This window comes from Denticeps clupeoides, chromosome 5 (assembly GCF_900700375.1).
Source record: "Denticeps clupeoides chromosome 5, fDenClu1.1, whole genome shotgun sequence".
Taxonomy (NCBI): Eukaryota; Metazoa; Chordata; class Actinopteri; order Clupeiformes; family Denticipitidae; genus Denticeps; species Denticeps clupeoides.
This window is the reverse complement of record NC_041711.1, coordinates 18,704,856-18,722,992: the sequence shown is the minus strand read 5'-3', so window position 1 is coordinate 18,722,992 and position 18,137 is coordinate 18,704,856. Positions and strand designations below refer to the sequence as shown.

Sequence of the window (18,137 nt, the reverse complement as noted above, 5' to 3'; positions counted from 1 at the left end):
GGCTGAGCACGTGCCTCTGGAGAGCAATTGTTTTTAGAGCCACAACGTGACGTGAGAGATGGAAAAATACTGACGAAAATGCAAATGATAGACGTGAGGAGGAGGTGGAGGGGGAGTGAGGATTTTATTCTTATCACGGGAAAAGTAGTGAAATCCTGCCTCTGTGTGGTACCTGTCAAAAAAGAAAAAAATGTACAAATACACACAAATTATTATTACAACTGCAGGTGGTGATTATAACAGTAATAATAGACGCTAATACACGGCAAATGCCGTAATTCTCGATTTCCCCACTGAAAACTGACCTTCATCTGGAATGGCAAGCATTTAACAAACGCTGTCCTTCAAATAAAGCATCAAATAGATCAAAACAGACATGAACAAACAGCTCAGCGAAACAAACTCATCCCAGCGTACGACATCATTGTGCACGAGTCCAGCAGGCCGAAAAAATACTGTACCGGTGGAAAACAATCAGCCAGACACGGAAACAAAGGAGACGAGTGACAGCCGGCAGCAGTGGGTTTATGTAATTTTTTTGAGAGTCAATTATATAGTCAAACAGCCAGAGCGAGGGAGCGAGAGAGAGAAGCTAATGTCCTCTGAGAAATGCCTACCAATTATGAGGTGAAGCCATTCAGATACACTGTCTGCATGTTAAAAAGATCCCGCATTCACGGGACTACAGCCACACCTATCGTCTCTGCCGGGGTACTGCAGGTCAGCGGGAGTCACGAGCCATTAGAGGGATGAAAGGAACAGGGAAGGGGAGGGGGGGGGCAAAATAACCGGACCGTCATTATGTCGTTACCGAAGGGTACGTTCTACAAATAGATTCTCTGGTTCTACTGGCCTACTTCTCCGTTTAGCACACAAGTTAAACCAGACTGAGCTCTAGGGGTCACAATTACCTCTCTGACAGCAAAAAGCAATGCCGCCCAAAACCCAATCCAATGAGTCCGAACATGGAGAAACAGGATGGTAAACCAAAGATTGGGAACAATACTCCAGCATCAGCTTAATATTTTTGTATTCCCTGTGGATGGCACTTTATTTCTGCTCAGCACATGTACACATATTCCCCATACACCATCCCTGGTTGCAATCTTACATCATTTTAGTAAAAAATTTTTGAAAATAATATACTTCATGTGCAGAATAATACAATATATTTCAAAAGCATTGTCTTCTTAAACCCTCAACATAATTCCATCTTATAATAGCAGCACAGCTTTGGCCAGTTGAACTGTGAATTTAAAAGAAAAAAAAAAAAAAAAAAAAAGTGCAAAATAACCACATTAAAGCATGTTTAAGTTTATTTTAATTCAAAGTACAATATATTGCCAGATACACGTCACACATATCAACTAAAAAAAAAAAAAAAAAAAGAAAACAAGTGCCTACCACACTGATTACTCAGGGGGGGAAAAAAAAGAAAAAGATTTTTTAAAAATTAAAATAAAAATGGCACTTAACTTGACCAACAGATGCTCCTCACAGGCCACAAGGCTCAAAATAAGAAAATGAGAAATGTGAAAAAACATTTAAAAGTTTATGTGTGAGATTATTCTTGCAGTCTCCTATGCAAAGATTTAGAACACAAAGTGGGGCACGCTTCCCAAAAGCATGGTTGCTGCTTCAGCTGATAGCTCCTGGAGCAGGGACATCATTACATGTGGACTAGTCAGAAGCCCTAGAAACCAATATTGCAGTCATGGTGTACGTGACCGGTATCTTCAGATGCCACAACCTTTCAGGGCCAATGTAGACACCCCCCCCCCTTCACTGGCTGAAACAGCTGCATTTAAGTGCAGTTTAATAATGAGATGGCATTTCTGTGTTAAACAGTATTCCAAAACAACATGCAATTAGGAAACTGAGAAGTACAATGTAAAAAGGTCAGAACAATGAGAAGCTGGGAATATTTCCTACCAACTGTGGATTACAACAATCTCACTGAAAACGTGTGGTTTATGAAACTGATTCATGAATTTATTTACTAAAGAAAAGGTACTTAGCATATTTGATCTCCAAATGGCTGCATTCAGCTGGTCCTAGAATTCCTTCCTTCACTAGAAGGCTGAAATGTTCACTTATGAATTAAACACAGTGTGGTGGGAAATGACTACCTCTGCAGCAAAGGGACTTGCTTTGTGTTTTGCTAAATGTCTACTATACAGTAAAAAGTGATGCACACCACAGGCCACCTTAAGAGCCGTTTTCACTCTTGGCCTGCTTGGCCGCCGGCTCTTCTGAACATTTCCCATTTTCCTCCAGGGGCCTCTTTTTTGGGCTAGGGTCTTCTGCAAAAAAAAAAAAAAAAATGGAACACAAAATAAACATTTTAGCAATATAACCTGTGGGAAGAACATGTTTGTGTCAGGCAACTCACCTTCACCGTCACTATCAAACTTGGTCTTCTTGCCCTGGTACTGTGGATGATCTCGTCCTCCTCTATCTTTACGCCCACCCCGCCCTCTTCCTCGTCCTCCCCTCTGACCCCCTGCACGAACAAGGTAAAACACCAGAAGCCATTTAACCACCTGAAGTGACGTATGAGACATCTGCAGCAGAACGTTCCTACCTTTGCCCTTGCGTTTGTTGAGTGACTCCTGTTGGCTCTCGATGATTTTCTTCAGAGTCTCCATCTCCACGTCGCCCTCCAGCACCTCCCACTCAACATCCTTCTCTTTCACCTGTAGCTTGCCACCATTTGCCTGTTTCGCTTTATCAAGAGCTTCTTTTGCGTTGGACCTGAAGAGAATCGTTCCCTGGAGCAGAGAAATCAGCAATCATGGAAAGAACATTTCATTTTTACTAAACCAAGCAAGCCATTCACTGAAGATTGATTAAAATCATATTCATCCAAATGATCCATCTCAGTCACATTGCATCATGGCAGACAAGGGCAACAGCAGGACAGGAGAGCGATTTGATGGCCCAAACCTAGGTGAACAAAGCACATACGACCGATGACTAGACACCATGGACCTCACCTCCTTCGCCCCCCTGGTGAAGTCAATCCATTTGATGTCAGCGTGGCCAGCAAACACCTCATGAAAGTCTTCCCTAGAGATCTGGCCCAAATCTCCAGAGAAGCGCAGCAGGCAGCCCTTATGCTCATCCAATGATTTCTACTCAACAAACACACACAAAGAGAACTTAACAGAGGGGTTATTAAAAACAAACAAACAAACAAACCAGAACGTACCATCTCCTGTTGTTCTGCCTGTTTCTGGTTTTCTTCTTTTTCACTGGGGAGGACGGGGAGTTGTGGAATTGTGAAATGCAGATGGTGAATTTTTGTTAAGTGCCATTCTGAACAAACTGATTTTGAACTGCGTTGTCAGAACAGCTCTACACGACTTACCTCTTTGCTTTAGCCTTGGCCTCAGCACGAGAACTTTTCCTTTCCTCAGTTTTCTTGGTGTGGTAGTCGTCTCTGCAAAAAAATACATTAAAACACGGAACTATGCATAAACTTTTTTTTTTTTATAAAAAAATGAGCATACACTGAAATAAACCCAACTGAGGAAACATGAAAAAATGGATCATTGTGCATATGATCCTTCCAAATAACTCAAGTGGTTTATGCCATTATTGTTTTGTTCACATAACACAACACACAATGAACAACATACCTCATCAGTACAATCAGGTCATGCTCTTTGAACTTCTTAGCATCTGAACACTCAACAAACTCCTTGGCTGTTTCCTCAGAGTTCATGACCATAAATATTGATCCCTGAAAAAAAAAAAAAAAAATTCTGATCATTATTACCATAGAGGCTACACTGGCTAATGATTTGAATTGGTCAATGCAAGGCTTAAAATTTTTACTTTGAAGGTCTTCTGTGGACCTTTCCTCATGTGGATGTTTTCAACTGTGCCTTTATCACTGAGCCAGTCCTTAATTTCATCCAGGGTTGTTTCTAGAGGAAAACCTTTCTGAAAAGAGGAGAAAAAAAGAAAAAGAAATGAATAATTCCACAGTACTAAAAGAAACCCAGTGTCTACTTATGAAGGTTTACTGTACTCACAATGTAGACAGACTTGTGCTTAACTGCAGTGTTGTATTCATCGTTCAGTTCTGGAAGCGGCTTGTCGAGGGAACGCCGGATTTTAGTAGAATCCTCACTGATTTCGATAAGACCAGTTTGGGATTTCTTCAGGGAGTCCACAATAACTGCCTGATCTGAAGTTAAAGTCTTCAACCTAACACACAGACCACGTTTAAAGCACACCTTGACCTATCAGTCTCAAGTGTTATGGTAAGCTTGCAGCTAACTAGCAGTCAGGTTATTTATTTAAGACGTTTACCTGTTGAACTTCAGCATGGTCTCAAGCGCAACCCAGCCATCATCCACCTGCAGTTGTTCCTTCAAAAACCTGTCCCGAGGAAGGTTGTGGTCGCCAAAATAGTACTGCAGACAGACAACAGCAGTACGGCACACTGCCGTTTAATACTCTTTACCAACCAACAGGCTCCTCACATTAATCAAATTCAAATTTTATTTGTTACATGCACAGTCATACACGGTATGATATGAAGTGAAATGCTTTAGTGACTGCTAGATTGCAAAAATTCAAGTATACAATGAACCAATAAGCAAATATTGCAAACATAACCAAATATTACACTTATGTTTTTAAACATAAAACAAAACAGTCATCACAGTAATCACTACGTTTCCTCAGCAACAGTTCAAATCCCATTTACTACCATTGTGTCCCTGAGCAAGACACTTAACACTGTGTGTCACCAGGGTGTGTGTCCCTGTCACCTACTGAACAGAAGACGCCACGGTGACGTCATCGCCACATACATCAACGCACTATTCATTACCTCAATCTGATCAGCAATCTTCTTCTCGAGGGGAGACATTTTTTGATTCCCAGCCATTTCAGCTGCACTGTGGCTGTGGAATTTAAAGACATAGAGAGAGAGGGGTCGAAAGAGACGGGGTTACCACGTTTTAGTGAACCACACTGCGACCCACGTGTTGCCCTCCCCCACCCCTCCGCTCCACTGACTTGCTCGGCCATTCTGCGTGGATCGAATGCAGCGTGTAAACCTGCGACCGAGCAAGTTCAGGCTGGGTACGCATCATGCTCCCCAGGAGTTCCTTCCTGGACGGAAGTAACTCCCGCGTTGGTCGGGTTCGCTCCCGCTACCTGCGTACCTCCACCAGACGCTCGCTAGCTAACAAAACGCGCCACTAGCGTGGTTCGTGTGGAGAAAATGAGTTTAAGCGAGCCACGCCACGTCGGGGAACGTCCGCCACGCCAGAGCGTTGAAAACTCGCCGGGCCTCCGCACTTACTTCCACACTGAGGCGAACTTGGACGAATCGAAGCCCGTGCGTCCCTTCCTCGAGTTCTCCCACAAACCCACGCGCTTTTTGCCGGGTACGTCATTTATGTGGCGACGTGACCTGCGCGCTGCGCGGGAGCGCCCCCTGCCGGACAGGCCGAGGTGGCGCAGGCGGGCCAGACGCTCATGGAGGCGCTACCCACAATACCGTGCGGATTTTTTTTTCTCTAGTGGCTGGAAATGTAGCCAATAATTTAGAAATGCGTTGCGTTAGAGATTTTTTAAACATTTCTGGACGACTTATTACCAGAAGTTCTAGCCTTCACCACTCCTTAAGAAATCTGTAATGGTAGTGGGTAAAACACTCGCCTATGAACCAGAAGACCCAGGTCCCGCTTACTACCAGTGTGTCCCTGAGCAGGACAATTAATCCTAAATTGCTCCAGGGGGGGACTGTCCCTGTAACTACTGATTGTAAGTCACTTGGGATAAGGGCGTCTGATAAATGCTGTAAATGTAAATGAATGGCTCTCAGGCCACATTGGAATGCTCAGCGATCAGACTTTGTTGGGCTGCAGCTTTGTACGGTTTCAAGTGGTTTAAACATGGTACCCTCATGGAATAAGCCTCAGATTTTTGTGACAGGCTGCAGACCTGGGGCAGTGGTGGCCTGGCAGGTAAGGAATGGAAGGATTCAAATCCTGAACCAACAAGGTGCCACTGAGGTGCTACTGAACAAAGAACACACTGCTCCCCGGGCGCCTGTCCAGGCTGCCCACTGCTCACCAAGGGTGATGGTTAAATCCAGAGGACACATTTCTTTGTGTCACCGTGTGCTGTGCTGTGTATCACAATGACAATCGCTTCACTTTCACTTATTACAAAATACGTAATGCCATAGATGTCTAACACGCTTTAATCTGAAAACCGTAGATGGATAAATATGGTACACACCACAACATCCACAAAACACAAAATTCACTATGACCATTAGCAGTATCGATTCCCTGAGACAGGCGGCGGGTCCATTAACTCGCAAGGGGATGGTGAGGTCCGTCCATGCCACCCTGCGGCGTCTTCAGCCCGCTCGACCGATGAGCGCGTCCAGCTCCGCGATTATTTCCTTCCCGCTCGTCCATCCCACGACGCGGGGCCGAAACGACGCCCCGTCCTCGGCGGCGACTTTGGACAGCAGTCGCTCCAGGGCGTACCCCTTCCGCGGCATCGCCACGTCGTCTTCGCTCAAGCACTCGACGGGACAGAGGTCGTTCCTGCCGTCGCCGACGTAGCACCTCCGCTGGTACCGCACGCCCCGTTCGCCCTGGCTGTCCGTGAAGTCCTGCAGGGCCTTCTTCTTGCACAGGTTCACCGGACACCGGCTGCAGTCGTGCGAGTGGCAGCAGCGCACCACCATGTAGCCACGGCCGTCGATGCTGGCCGGGTTCGTGAAGACTTCGTCGACTGCAGCTTGGACCCCGGCTGCCCCGAGGATCCACTCAATGAACATGGAGTTGGAGTCTGAGATTATGATGCAGTCGAGATCACGCTTGTGTTCGGCGATGAAGGTCAAGAGCTCCACCATGCCATCGGTGAACGGTATCGTCTCCATGACCTCACGCAGCGAATCGGGCCCGATGGCCTGGTCGCCGATATAGGCCAACACCCGGCCCATGTACTCGGTCCAGCGGCCGTTCTCGTAGGAGCTCGTCAGCCAATCAGGCAGGCGCTTGTCGGGGGTACTCCTGACCACCCACGTGTCACTGTTGTCATCCACCAGAGTGTGATCGAAGTCGAACACGACCAATGTCTTCATAGCTGCGAACAAATAACGACAAGTCGGCCGGTCGTGCAGATCTTACAGATCTTTTTTTTTTCCTACATCTTGACGATGCTTGTATTTAAAAACGTTATCACTGCGCCAAAAAAACAACACACACACACACACACAATTCGTACCAGAGGTACAAAATAACCCAACGAAATACTTACTGCGTATGGCCAAAAGTAAAAGCGATGAACTCGATATCGTCTCCTTTCCTTTCGGGACCGGTTTCGACCGCGGGGACGCAGGACTGAGGTGGGCATGCGCACTAGCGCCCCGCGCTCCCATTGGTCGAACCTCTCCGGCTCCACCTCGGGATTGGACACGCGGCCGCGCAGGATCTTGAAAATGATTGGTCGCGTCGCAACTTGCCCCAAGAACGCAAATACTACGTGAGACGCGTAGACTTTATATTGAGTCCAGCAGCTTGAAGTTTCCGAATAAAAATCGGACTGCAGAAGAACCTAACTGGGTTATATCGAATTTATCGTGGACGACACTTTTGACGCAGACAGGAACGGAGGTAGTAAATCTAAACATAAAATGTTTATTACGTTAAATGGTTCGAACAAAATCAAGTCAAAATCAAACAGTTTGCCTTTATGTAGAAAAAAAACAAAAACATGTACTCTCCAAATCAGCGCTTCCACGTGACTAGATTCAATTAATCGATACAAGCACGCAACAGGACGTATAATCCTGAAACCGTCACTGTACACGAAACTGCATTATTTTCCTTGTAGCCTTTGCAATTTAGTTTTATTACATCGATAGAAAAATATCAGGGATTTCAGATGTTGCACAGTCCAAGAAAAACAGAAGGTTTGGCTGCACTATTTAATAAAACACCAAAAAAAAAAAAAAAAAAAAAAACACACATACCCCAGGTTTCTGTCCTTGACTGTTTAAAACGATATGTCTAAAACAACTCTGACTATTGTGGAGTCGCTGCATGTGTATGTGAGTTTTGTCCACCTTACTGGGGACCCGTCTCCCCATCTTAACATCGACATTTGCACCTTGGGCCAACTTCCACCTTGCAGCCCTTTTGCATGGGATGGATGCACTCAAGATTAATCACTGTCGCTGGAGCTTGAATTCTTCTCGTTCTTTCGATGGTCTCTGCTCTTAGGGCTGTAGGATTTTCCGCGCCTTCTCTCTGGGCTTCTTTCCTTTCCCCTGTCTCTGCTGGTAGGCCTTCGTCTGGATGGGCTTGAGCTCCTCTTGTGTTTGCTCTTGGTTTTCTCAGCATCACTGTCAGAATCATCACTGCTGCTACTGCTGCGCTCTCTCCTCCTTCTCTTCTCCTCCTCTTTACCTTTGCTCCTCCTTCGCTCCTCCCTATCCTTACTCCTCCGCTGATGAGAGGAGCGTTCTCTGGAGCGCTCTCTAGTGTGGTCCTTGCTCCTTGACCGTCTCTCCTTCTTGCCATCTCTGTTTTTGGAGTCATCTGTACTTCTCCTCCTCTTCTCCCTGTCCCGCCCTCTTCCTCTGTCCTTTTCCCGGCTTTCGGAACGCTTGCTGCGCCTGTCTCGACTGCGCTGTCGGTCACGGCTTCTGCTCCGCCCTTTATCACGTCCCTTTTCCAAGGACTGGCCTCCCTGGCCCCGCCCCCTCGACCGGGATCTTGACTTCCGCTTTGAGTCTCTCTCTTTGCTTCTTGATTGACCCCGCTCCCTCTCGCCGTTTTTCACTTTTCTTCCCTCTGTTTCATCCTTCAGGTTGTCTTTGTCATCAGGCACAGTCTGTTTGGTATTTTCTTTGCTTTCACTTGCGACGTGATCTTTTCCAGCTGATGAAGACAACTTTCTCTCCTTTTCTTTTGCATCCCTCTCTTTTCGGTCCTTGCTACGGGAACGGCCCTGCTTCTCATCCTCTTTGCTGCATTTTTGGTCCCCCTCTCCTTTTTTCTCTGTACTCTTACTGCGGCTGCGTGTTCGGACTTTCCTCTTACGTGTGCTGTTTTCTTTGTCTTTCTCTCCATCTATCTTTTTGTGTCCATCTCTCTCTTTGCTCTTAGAGCGATGGTGGCGGCTCTTCTTTTCTTTGTTTTTGTGTTTAGAGGGGCTCTGTGAAGTTTCCTTTTTACTTTCTGAATTCTTTCTTTCTCTTTCTGCATGTTTTCGCTCTCTAGGTTTCTCTGCTTCATCTGCAGTATCAGTCTTCACCTTCTCCATGTCACCTCTGTAAAACAAAGTAAAAGACAATTAGCGTTATCTGGAAATGTAAAAATTGTATGTGTGTGCCTGTGAACACAATCCACATACTTGTCTCCCTTGATCCAGCGTTCCTGACTGGCCGCTCGTGTTCGCTGCATTCTCTGCGTTCGCTGCATTTCTTGTCTCCAGTGAGGAGGGGTCTCGCTGCGCCTGAATCGATCCCATGACCTAGAGCGGGACCGTGATGGTGTGTGGTAACGCTGGAACAAACATCAAAGTCAACTGTCATCTCACCATATACAAGTACACAGAGACGATGGGCGACAGAAGGTAAACTAGGGTTGTGAATAGATCGTTCACCACGAGATACCGCAATATAACAATAAACGTGACTACATTTATCATCAGGAGTGAAGAGGTCTTGGAGCAGTCAGCACGACATCTGCAATAAGCATTCGGGAAGTCCATGAAATATTATTTTCCCTCTTGCTCTTACCCTGGGTCCCCTGCCTTTGATCCTCCGTCCTGACTTGGTCATCACCAGTCTGGTGCGGTTAGGCTGTCTAGAGTTCGTAAGAAGCCTAGAATGCAATGCACAAAATTCCCAAATTAAATGCATCCCTCAGCAAATGTTACAATGGAAATAAAATACAGATTCTGAGAGCCTGACCTCTCCCCCTGTCTCTCTCGGTCTCTGTCCCTCTCCCTTGATTTGTCTTTCACAGAATCCTTTTTGTTCTTCTCCTTCTCCGGCTCCTCTCTGGCTGGGGAGCTCCGCCTCATCAGGAAACGATTTTCCGGGATGGGAGGGACTTCTTCTGGACGGATTGTTGAGACAGGCTGAGCATCAGCTTCTTCCTCATGCTGCTTCTGCTGCTCCTGCTCCTCCTCCTCCTCTGACCTGCAGATAACATTATATACTCTGGAGTAAGAATACAAATTTGCTAATAAGTTGCATTTCCTAATTAAATGGTGTGGCAACACAAACCCTTTTTTATCTTTCTTTTTGTGTTTCTGGTCTTTCTTTTTCTTCTTGGACTCCTTCTTGTGTTTCTTCTTCTGTTTCTTTGACTCTCTCTCAGACTCCTCTGAGTCTGAAGAAGAGTCAGAGGACGAATCAGACTCACTGTCGCTCTCACTAGATGATGCTTTGCGTCGCTTGTCTTTCTTGGCTGTAAAATGAGAAAGTTGGCTCCATGAGACTGGATGTAAAAAGCTTAAAGATGTCAGGGAGAAATTTGAGTGTAAGTTGGAATAAAAAAAAAAAAAAAAAACAGTCCGAAAATAACCAGTCAAAGAAGCGCAGCAAGTTTCTTTAGTACGGAATTCAGCAGTCGTCATCCTGAGGTGCAGTGCACATCGCTCAACCTTAAGTGCCATTTTAATTAGCATAGGTACATTCTACAAGGGGCAGTCCCCCAATATTTCTGAAAACTGATTTGTTTCAGTTCACAAGTCCATCCCTCGTTGGGTTGGCCATCAATATTCTAAAAGTGTGACCGACGGAGGTTGCCACCCAGGCCCTTACTGCTCCTGCACACAAATAAGAAATCTGACCCACTAAGCGTGTGTACTCAGTGAATCTAAACGGCAAACTGCAGTCACAAATAGTTCTCTGGTCTTGAACGCCCTTAAAATATCTTGAGCTACGGAACAGTTATCTTTTTAATTAGAAATAAGCTCTGTGCAACTCAACAATCATTCCAGCAGCTACAATTGTCAAGAGCATCTGAGGTTCTCTCATCATTTTGTTTATGGTCCCCCCCTTGCAAACACATACAATAAAGATCCATGACAAACAATTCAAGGGAAATGCTTTGCATATATATATATATATATATATATATATATATATATATATATATATTTTTTTTTTTTTTGAAGCACCATACAGACCTTTAGCCTTAGGAATGAGCTCTCCACAGTTCATGACTTTAACCTCAGCGTATGGTCTACTGCTGGGATCAGTCTTCTGATTTTCTATGGTCCTGATGACATCCTGCCCTGATATCACTTGACCAAAAACCACGTGAATTCTGGGAAAATATCAGATTGGAAACAATCAGGGTGATTAAAACTAGGCTTAAACTGAACTTGAACTGAATAAACTGATTTACAACTTACCCATCAAGATGTGGAGTGGGCTTTGTGGTTCTGAAAGAGGAATCAGGTATTAGGTGACAATATATTTTAAATACAACAATGCATTACATATCAATAAAAAGCCCTGGATTACATACACATACAAAAACTACAATATCTTACACACCCCTCACATTTTTGTAAATATTTATTATAGCTTTCCTTGGGACAACCTTGTATCAGTGAGTCATATGCAGTCACTGTACAGCTTGTGTAAATTTGCTGTTTCCTCGAAATAACTGAATACATGGCCATTCATGTCTAAATCACTGGCACCAAAAGTACACCCCTTAGTGAAAATGTCCAAATTATTCCCAAGTAGCCATTTTCCCTCTCCAGTGTCATGTGACTCAGTGTTGGGGAGTTAAACTTAGCGCTTTAGTTTTATTTTAGCTCTCATACTGGTCACTGCAGTGGCAAAGAAGTGCAAAAACATGGCTGCTCTACATAAAGAGGGACTAGGCTTTAAGAAGATTGCCAACACCCTGAAACTGAGCTGCAGCATGGTGGCCAAGACCATGCGGCGGTTTAACAAAACGAGTTACACTTGGGGCTACATGAGTGCCGAGTGCAAACATGCACGATCCCCTTGCTTCAGAAACTGGGCCGCTGGACAGTATTCAAACGTGATAACGACCCAAACACACCTCCAAAACGACCACTGCCTTGCTAAAGAAACTGAAGGTAAAAGGTGCTGGACTGGCCAAACATGTCTCCAGACCTAAACCCTATTGTGCATCTGTGGGACATCTCCACAATCCACCATCTGTGATGTAGTCATGGAGGAGTGGAAAGGATTCCTGTGGTGACCTGTGAAACTCTAGTGAACTCCATGCCCAAGGCAGTGCCGGAAAACAATGGTGGAAAATAGACAGAAAATAGACTGTTTGGGCCCAACTTTTCACTTTAGTGGTGTACTTACTTTTGTTGATAGCGGTTTAGACATTAATGGCCGTGTGTTTAATTTTCCTCGAAGGGACAGATTTTTTTTTTTTATATAATATGTACACTGAAAACATTACATTGCATCAAAATGAAATATCTTCAGAGCCATCCCAAGGAAAACTATAATTATTTACAAAAATGTGTGAGGTATACTCACTTTTGTGATATACTGTATATATGCAACTGCTTTACAGCTTTAATTAGTTTCCAACGTTAGACTTACATGAAGAACTGAGAACCATTTGTGTCTTTTCCCCTGTTGGCCATGGACAGCAGGAATTCTTTGTTATGTTTGATTGTGAAGCTTTCATCTAAAAGAAATGTAATAGAAATAGGGTTCACAGTGCATGGATTACATGGATAAGTGTTCCAGTTGCAATTCCAAATGTGTGAAGTCATACCTTCAAAAAAGCCTCCGTATATCGATTCCCCTCCTCGGCCATTGCCTGCCAGAGCACAATACCACAAACCTTTGTTTTACATTTTACAAATTCTTGTTTTAAATTAGAGCTGTAACAGGAAGCACAATACAAACAATTCTAATTAAGTATGAAATTATAATTGACTTCCTATTCATAAATAATACATCCTAGAGGAAATTGGCCCTTGTTATGAAAAATCCATCCGATGAACTATGGGACTGGCTGGGCCAAAAACGACCCATCAGAAAGGCCTGAGAAAATGACTGACTTGGGGAGCAAGGAATTAGCACACCAAGTAAAGTACCTTCACTGAAATCTCCACCCTGGATCATGAAATCCTTCACTATCCTGTGGAAGAGACACCCCTTGTAGTGCAATGGCTTCTGGGTGCCTTTGCCAACTCCTTTCTCACCTGGGTGACAAAGAAGAGCACATTCAATCATGGAAAGTGAGCCACTACCACAACATTGTGTCAAAGGAACATTTAAACAGATGTGCAGACAGCAGTGTGAAGGTATGGCGAAGACGAGCCTTACCAGTGCAGAGACAGCGGAAGTTCTCACAAGTCTTCGGGCAAACGTCTGAAAACAGCTCCACGACGACTCTGCCCACTGCGAAAAGAAATAGTTACAACGAGAACCGGCAACAGAACCCCAGAGCACGTACGCGCAACCTTACCGATAACATTACTGATGCCGATGTCAAAGAAGCAGCGAGGACGCTGCACCTTCACCCCCATATTGTACTGCGGAGACACGAACAACCGTATTCAGTCAGAAGCACAAGCCCCACACAGGAAATAAAAGGCGCCGAGACGCGACCCGCTCGGCGGTACCGAGTCACAACTGAGCATGTGCGGCCGCAGCACGCAGCGTGTTCCGGTGAACCGCGACGCCGCTAGCTTCCCCCCCGTCCATTCATTCGCGGACCCGCCGCCCCGGCTCGCCGCATTTAGCGTAGCGTGTATGGAGCCCAGCGTCCACTGCGTACGGCAGATAAGAGTAAAATACAAAATCAGGGACGCGAGGGAGCTGCGAATCTGGAGCTAGCGAGCCGACCCGGCCTCAGTTCCTGCACCGTGGCCTGGATCCTCCGCGGGCGGCCGCGCTACAGTCCCGCTACCATCTTATCCCCCGACCGAGCCGAGCGAGCGACGCGCCGGCCGCTTCGCGACGCCGCGGTGCGACCGAGGAGCTTTACCGTTTCGCGTCCGACGCAGGGGTCACGGGGACGTGACCATTCGAACACGAACAGGAGGAAACGCGAGAGTAAATTCCCTCCTCTCGCCTCACGGCTTTCCGAAGATGGCGAGGCGCGCTGCATTCTGGGTAACGAGCGAGGTCCTTCTTTAAACTGAGCGTTTAAAGTTCAGGATTCAATCTGAATACGTGTGTACATAATTATAGTTTTTATTTCTTTAAGAAAAGAAGAGAAACATACACAGTTGCATTTTAAGCAATTTATTGTACAAAAACATAAATACAATGTAGTTAGTGACTGCAGGGCAATGTTTTGCATTCAGTATTAAAATGACAAAAAACAAATGCTTATTTGTACAGAAATAACCCAAGATCATAAAACTAATGTCGCAGAAGGGCCTTATTCAGACAGATAATTTTGTTGCCAAGTGGCATAACGGGTGAAATGTTGGTAAAATACTATGTACTGAGCACAATAGCCATATGTCTAATCTGCCCTCAGAGATATTTAGTCAAAGCATGTACGCATCTTAACACTGATTCCCAGACCAGCACGTTTCCTATAGTTTCTTTAGAGGACTACATAACACTGATTGAACAGACAGCTTAGCTTCTATGTCAACGGTTTGGTGGACATGTTTTAGAGTTTGGCCATCCTGGCAGCATTGAGGCGCATGGAGACACATGAGGAGCAAGCAGCGTAACGCATCTCTCTCAGCATTCCAGCCCACTGTTTCTTATCTTCCTCGTACCTAAACAAAGCAAACACATCACATTAACCCACAGAATATATATACCTCATCTACACACGCACACACATGTATATGTATATATGTATACACACACATACACCCACATAAAATTTCTTCTTGCATTGTTATACAAACTACAGAGCATTTATATGCATTCATGATAATAACAGTGGTGTAGTGGTGTAGTATTTTACATATGGTGTAGCAATTAAACTTACTGCCAGACATCTGTGACCTCTGAAGGTCCAACTTCTTTGTTTTCCAACTCAACGATGGTAAAACCTCCCACAGCGTATAGTGCCCCTCCACTGCTCACCAGGTTTACTGAACTCCGTTCCTGAGGGAAATCCACAAAGGGTTCCCATCTGGATGTGGGAAAAATAAAGTGATACCATGTTATATTGTGTGATTATTATACCCCTGGTTTATTAGAAATGAAGTATACGTGTTGTCCCATAAAGTAAGCAGAGTTGGACTATGCATACTTGTTTGTAGAGAAATCATAGGTCTCTGCAGCAGCGGTTAGGCCATTTTCATTGACACCACCGCTCACAATGATCTTTCCTTTGTGAATGACGGCACCAAACATGGCTCTTGACATTTTCATAGCTGCCAGCTCTCGCCATTCTGACTGTTTGTGGTTGTACACAAACATCTTATTTATTGGTTTGCTGGAGGTGAGAAATAAACAAGACACTATTCAAAGCCATACATAAATAACAGTTATAACACCATCACAACATCTTCTGGCTCTGGATGAGACACCATCTGACAGAGTGTCTGAAAGTTGAGTCATGGCAACTGGACTTTCTTTCTTTAATGTAATCAGATTGACAAATTTCTGTGGATGCAGAATGAAACAGCTCTACATTAATGAAAGAAAATCCAGTTGCCATGACTCAACTTTCAGACAAATTCACCTGGATGACTGAGAATCTTCACTGACATCTGACGGAGTCATACATTACATTACTTATTATTTTCTAATTATCTAGTTATTTCTAAACAAATCTTTTACAATTCGTACAATTTTGCGACCTCTATATCTAGATCAGTGAATATGAGTGAATAGAAGAGATCCTCATAGTAGCACTTAAGTAACAGAAAGTGACAGCTGCACTAGACACCGCCCCCAACACACACACACACACACACTGCAGAACACTCACTTTTCATCTGTTTTACCACCAATGCTGTAGATGAGTCCATTGTGTGACACCACTGACTGCCCGTGGATTTTCAGGGGGAGTTTTTTTGTTTCACTCCATTTCATCTTCCTGGGTAATTTTACCAAATGCCATAGTTAGAAGTGGCTTTGAAATTGATTGAAATGGCTGGAATGAGAATGGCTACTCACTCTGTGTCATAGCACATAACAGAATCCAGAGATTCATTTGTCTGCAGGTCTTTCCCACCAATGGCAAAGATGAGGCTGTCATACTCGCCCATGCTGAACAGACACCTAGGAGAAGGCATGGGTGGCAAGGCCAGCCAATCAGAGGCCAGAGTATCCAGCTGTGGATAAATGATTGGCATAACATTTGAATAGAGATTAACTCTGACATTATTAGAAACATTTATAATTTGTAATGTAAAACATATGTCTATTTAGGACACCCCAAGGATATTAAGGTGGAGCTAAATTAATTAGACATTTTTTATGTTTTCTAGATGGACAAGACAACAGGAACAGACAACACAGATTATTCACACACCTTGTTCTAACCTGTATGTACCTGATAAAAGTAGCACTGAAGAGGACTCTCCTTATTGTCCTCATCTACATACAGACCTCCCAGTATGAAGAGCTGGTTCTTCTTGGAGCAGAGGCTCACATGATTTCGGGGAACCTGGTCTGACATGGCTGACAGGAAGCACTCGTTTTCAGTGACATCATAGGCCACAGCCGCTGTGTCATTAACCATGAGGATAAGATCCCGTGTGTACATTCCCAGCCTGCGATTGTCATTGAGGTATCCTGGCAACACGTCATCCTCGTTCTCTTCTTCTTCACCTTCTTTGCCCCCCTCTCCCTCTGCAATCTTTTTGCTAGTCTTCTCAGGGAGTTTTCCTCTGAAGGCATCCTTAATCACCTGCACCTTCTTCATGAGCTCAGCATCAGCCTTGATGATATCATCTGTCTCCACCTTGCTCTGGAAGTACTTTTCAGGCATCAGACGAAAGCGGATGCAGTTGAAGGCCTCATTGAGGACCTTAGAGCGTTTCTCCTTGTCAGTACGGACCCAGCTCATGAGAGCCTCAAAGACCTGCTCTTCATGCTCCACATTGAGAGCATCAGCGCCGATGATGGCAAACAACTCGTGAGCAGCCAGTTGTTGAAACTCCTCATCCTTGGAAAGGCTGTCAAAATGATCTGCAATGAAGTCCCTTGCTGCTACTGCCAGTCTGGGGCAGCTGAGTACCAGGCCCAGCCTGAACACGGCTAAAGAGTTAGCCACCGACAGCTTTTTTTGGAGGTAGTTAACGCAAACAGTAAAGACAGATGGGATCTGGAAGCGATTGGCCACAGCAAAGATTGCCTGCACGTTGTCATCATTCAGGTCAATCTCAGCTGAATATAGGTAGTGAATGATCATGTCTAAAATATTGGGGTCCACGTCTTCCAGGACAACCTCCTTGGTGTTCTCAACCTCCTTTCCATCCTCAGAGAAGAAGATCTCTCTGAAGTATGGACTACAGGCCGCCATGATGAGCCGGTGACATGGGAAGCAACGGTCACCAACTTTGAGAGTGCAGTCCACAAACCTGTTTTCGTTCAGAAGCTCCTTCAGGCCGTCCTGCAGCAAGGTGCTCTGAAAGAGACGCAGTTCCTCCTTGATGGCTGAAGGATCCATGGCAATTTTGAGAAAAGAAGGTGGTGAACAGGAGAATGGAGGTGGTGAGAACAGCAGGTCTGCTCACCACACGGTTCAAGCTAGAAAAGGGCAGAGCTGGGAAAAGGGTCCTGGCTTGAAGAGGACTGTTATTTAATCCTGGCGCTTCTAAAAATAGTTTACAGCCCTTTGCCTTCCACCTCCACCCCCTTCCCGTCTGTGGACAGAGAGAGTGCAGGCAGGCCAAATGTGACGAGCACCCAAAGGTGCAGCTGTTGTAGTCTGAGTGACAGTGGTGGAGTGTTCCTAGCTGTCAGTGGGGAAACATGTGAATGGCAGAAAAAAAAATAATCAAACAGTTCCAATATTTTGAGGTAGCGCAGTATTCTGTGCTGTGTGTTCCAGCAAATCACTGCACATGCACATGGAAATATAGTTTTAAGACTGATCTATTACAGTACAAAACACTTGAAAGTTCTCATTGACACAACTGGGCCAAGGTGAGAAAATCTCACGTAGTTCAACCGTAAAGTGAACAAAAAAAGTCAG

General features: G+C 44.9%; 4 protein-coding genes across 6 annotated transcripts; all 4 read right to left on the bottom strand.

Annotated features, from left to right (window-relative positions):
• Window positions 1-1,402: 1,402 nt before the first annotated feature.
• ssb (small RNA binding exonuclease protection factor La) lies at window positions 1,403-5,448 on the bottom strand. Of its 2 annotated transcripts, none has more exons than XM_028980967.1 (12): window positions 5,035-5,281; window positions 4,847-4,919; window positions 4,321-4,424; window positions 4,041-4,215; window positions 3,841-3,948; window positions 3,642-3,745; window positions 3,371-3,442; window positions 3,212-3,254; window positions 2,997-3,134; window positions 2,585-2,771; window positions 2,393-2,503; window positions 1,403-2,303 (listed from the first exon to the last, which is right to left on the bottom strand). In XM_028980967.1, exons 1-12 carry the CDS (start codon window positions 5,109-5,111, stop codon window positions 2,209-2,211), a joined length of 1,287 nt encoding a protein of 428 aa, XP_028836800.1. In that variant the 5' UTR covers window positions 5,112-5,281; the 3' UTR covers window positions 1,403-2,208. The 2 variants fall into 2 exon arrangements, with proteins under 2 accessions (XP_028836800.1, XP_028836801.1); XM_028980968.1 differs by lacking the exon at window positions 5,035-5,281 and adding an exon at window positions 5,324-5,448 and having other exon boundaries at window positions 1,404-2,303.
• A 765-nt stretch (window positions 5,449-6,213) lies between these two features.
• On the bottom strand, window positions 6,214-7,544 carry phospho2 (phosphatase, orphan 2). Its single transcript, XM_028979094.1, has 2 exons — window positions 7,303-7,544; window positions 6,214-7,128 (listed from the first exon to the last, which is right to left on the bottom strand). Exons 1-2 carry the CDS (start codon window positions 7,421-7,423, stop codon window positions 6,392-6,394), a joined length of 858 nt encoding a protein of 285 aa, XP_028834927.1. The 5' UTR covers window positions 7,424-7,544; the 3' UTR covers window positions 6,214-6,391.
• Window positions 7,545-7,662: 118 nt separating this feature from the next.
• ppig (peptidylprolyl isomerase G (cyclophilin G)) lies at window positions 7,663-14,122 on the bottom strand. 2 transcript variants are annotated; one of them, XM_028979091.1, is made up of 13 exons: window positions 14,004-14,122; window positions 13,482-13,548; window positions 13,340-13,414; window positions 13,108-13,215; window positions 12,783-12,827; window positions 12,605-12,692; window positions 11,419-11,448; window positions 11,191-11,330; window positions 10,283-10,466; window positions 9,965-10,195; window positions 9,791-9,875; window positions 9,403-9,554; window positions 7,663-9,319 (listed from the first exon to the last, which is right to left on the bottom strand). In XM_028979091.1, exons 2-13 carry the CDS (start codon window positions 13,540-13,542, stop codon window positions 8,209-8,211), a joined length of 2,310 nt encoding a protein of 769 aa, XP_028834924.1. In that variant the 5' UTR covers window positions 13,543-13,548; window positions 14,004-14,122; the 3' UTR covers window positions 7,663-8,208. The 2 variants fall into 2 exon arrangements, with proteins under 2 accessions (XP_028834924.1, XP_028834925.1); XM_028979092.1 differs by lacking the exon at window positions 13,482-13,548 and having other exon boundaries at window positions 14,004-14,105.
• A 122-nt stretch (window positions 14,123-14,244) lies between these two features.
• klhl41b (kelch-like family member 41b) lies at window positions 14,245-18,098 on the bottom strand. The gene is made up of 6 exons (XM_028979093.1): window positions 16,491-18,098; window positions 16,112-16,269; window positions 15,924-16,031; window positions 15,240-15,425; window positions 14,973-15,119; window positions 14,245-14,754 (listed from the first exon to the last, which is right to left on the bottom strand). Exons 1-6 carry the CDS (start codon window positions 17,607-17,609, stop codon window positions 14,643-14,645), a joined length of 1,830 nt encoding a protein of 609 aa, XP_028834926.1. The 5' UTR covers window positions 17,610-18,098; the 3' UTR covers window positions 14,245-14,642.
• Window positions 18,099-18,137: the final 39 nt, after the last annotated feature.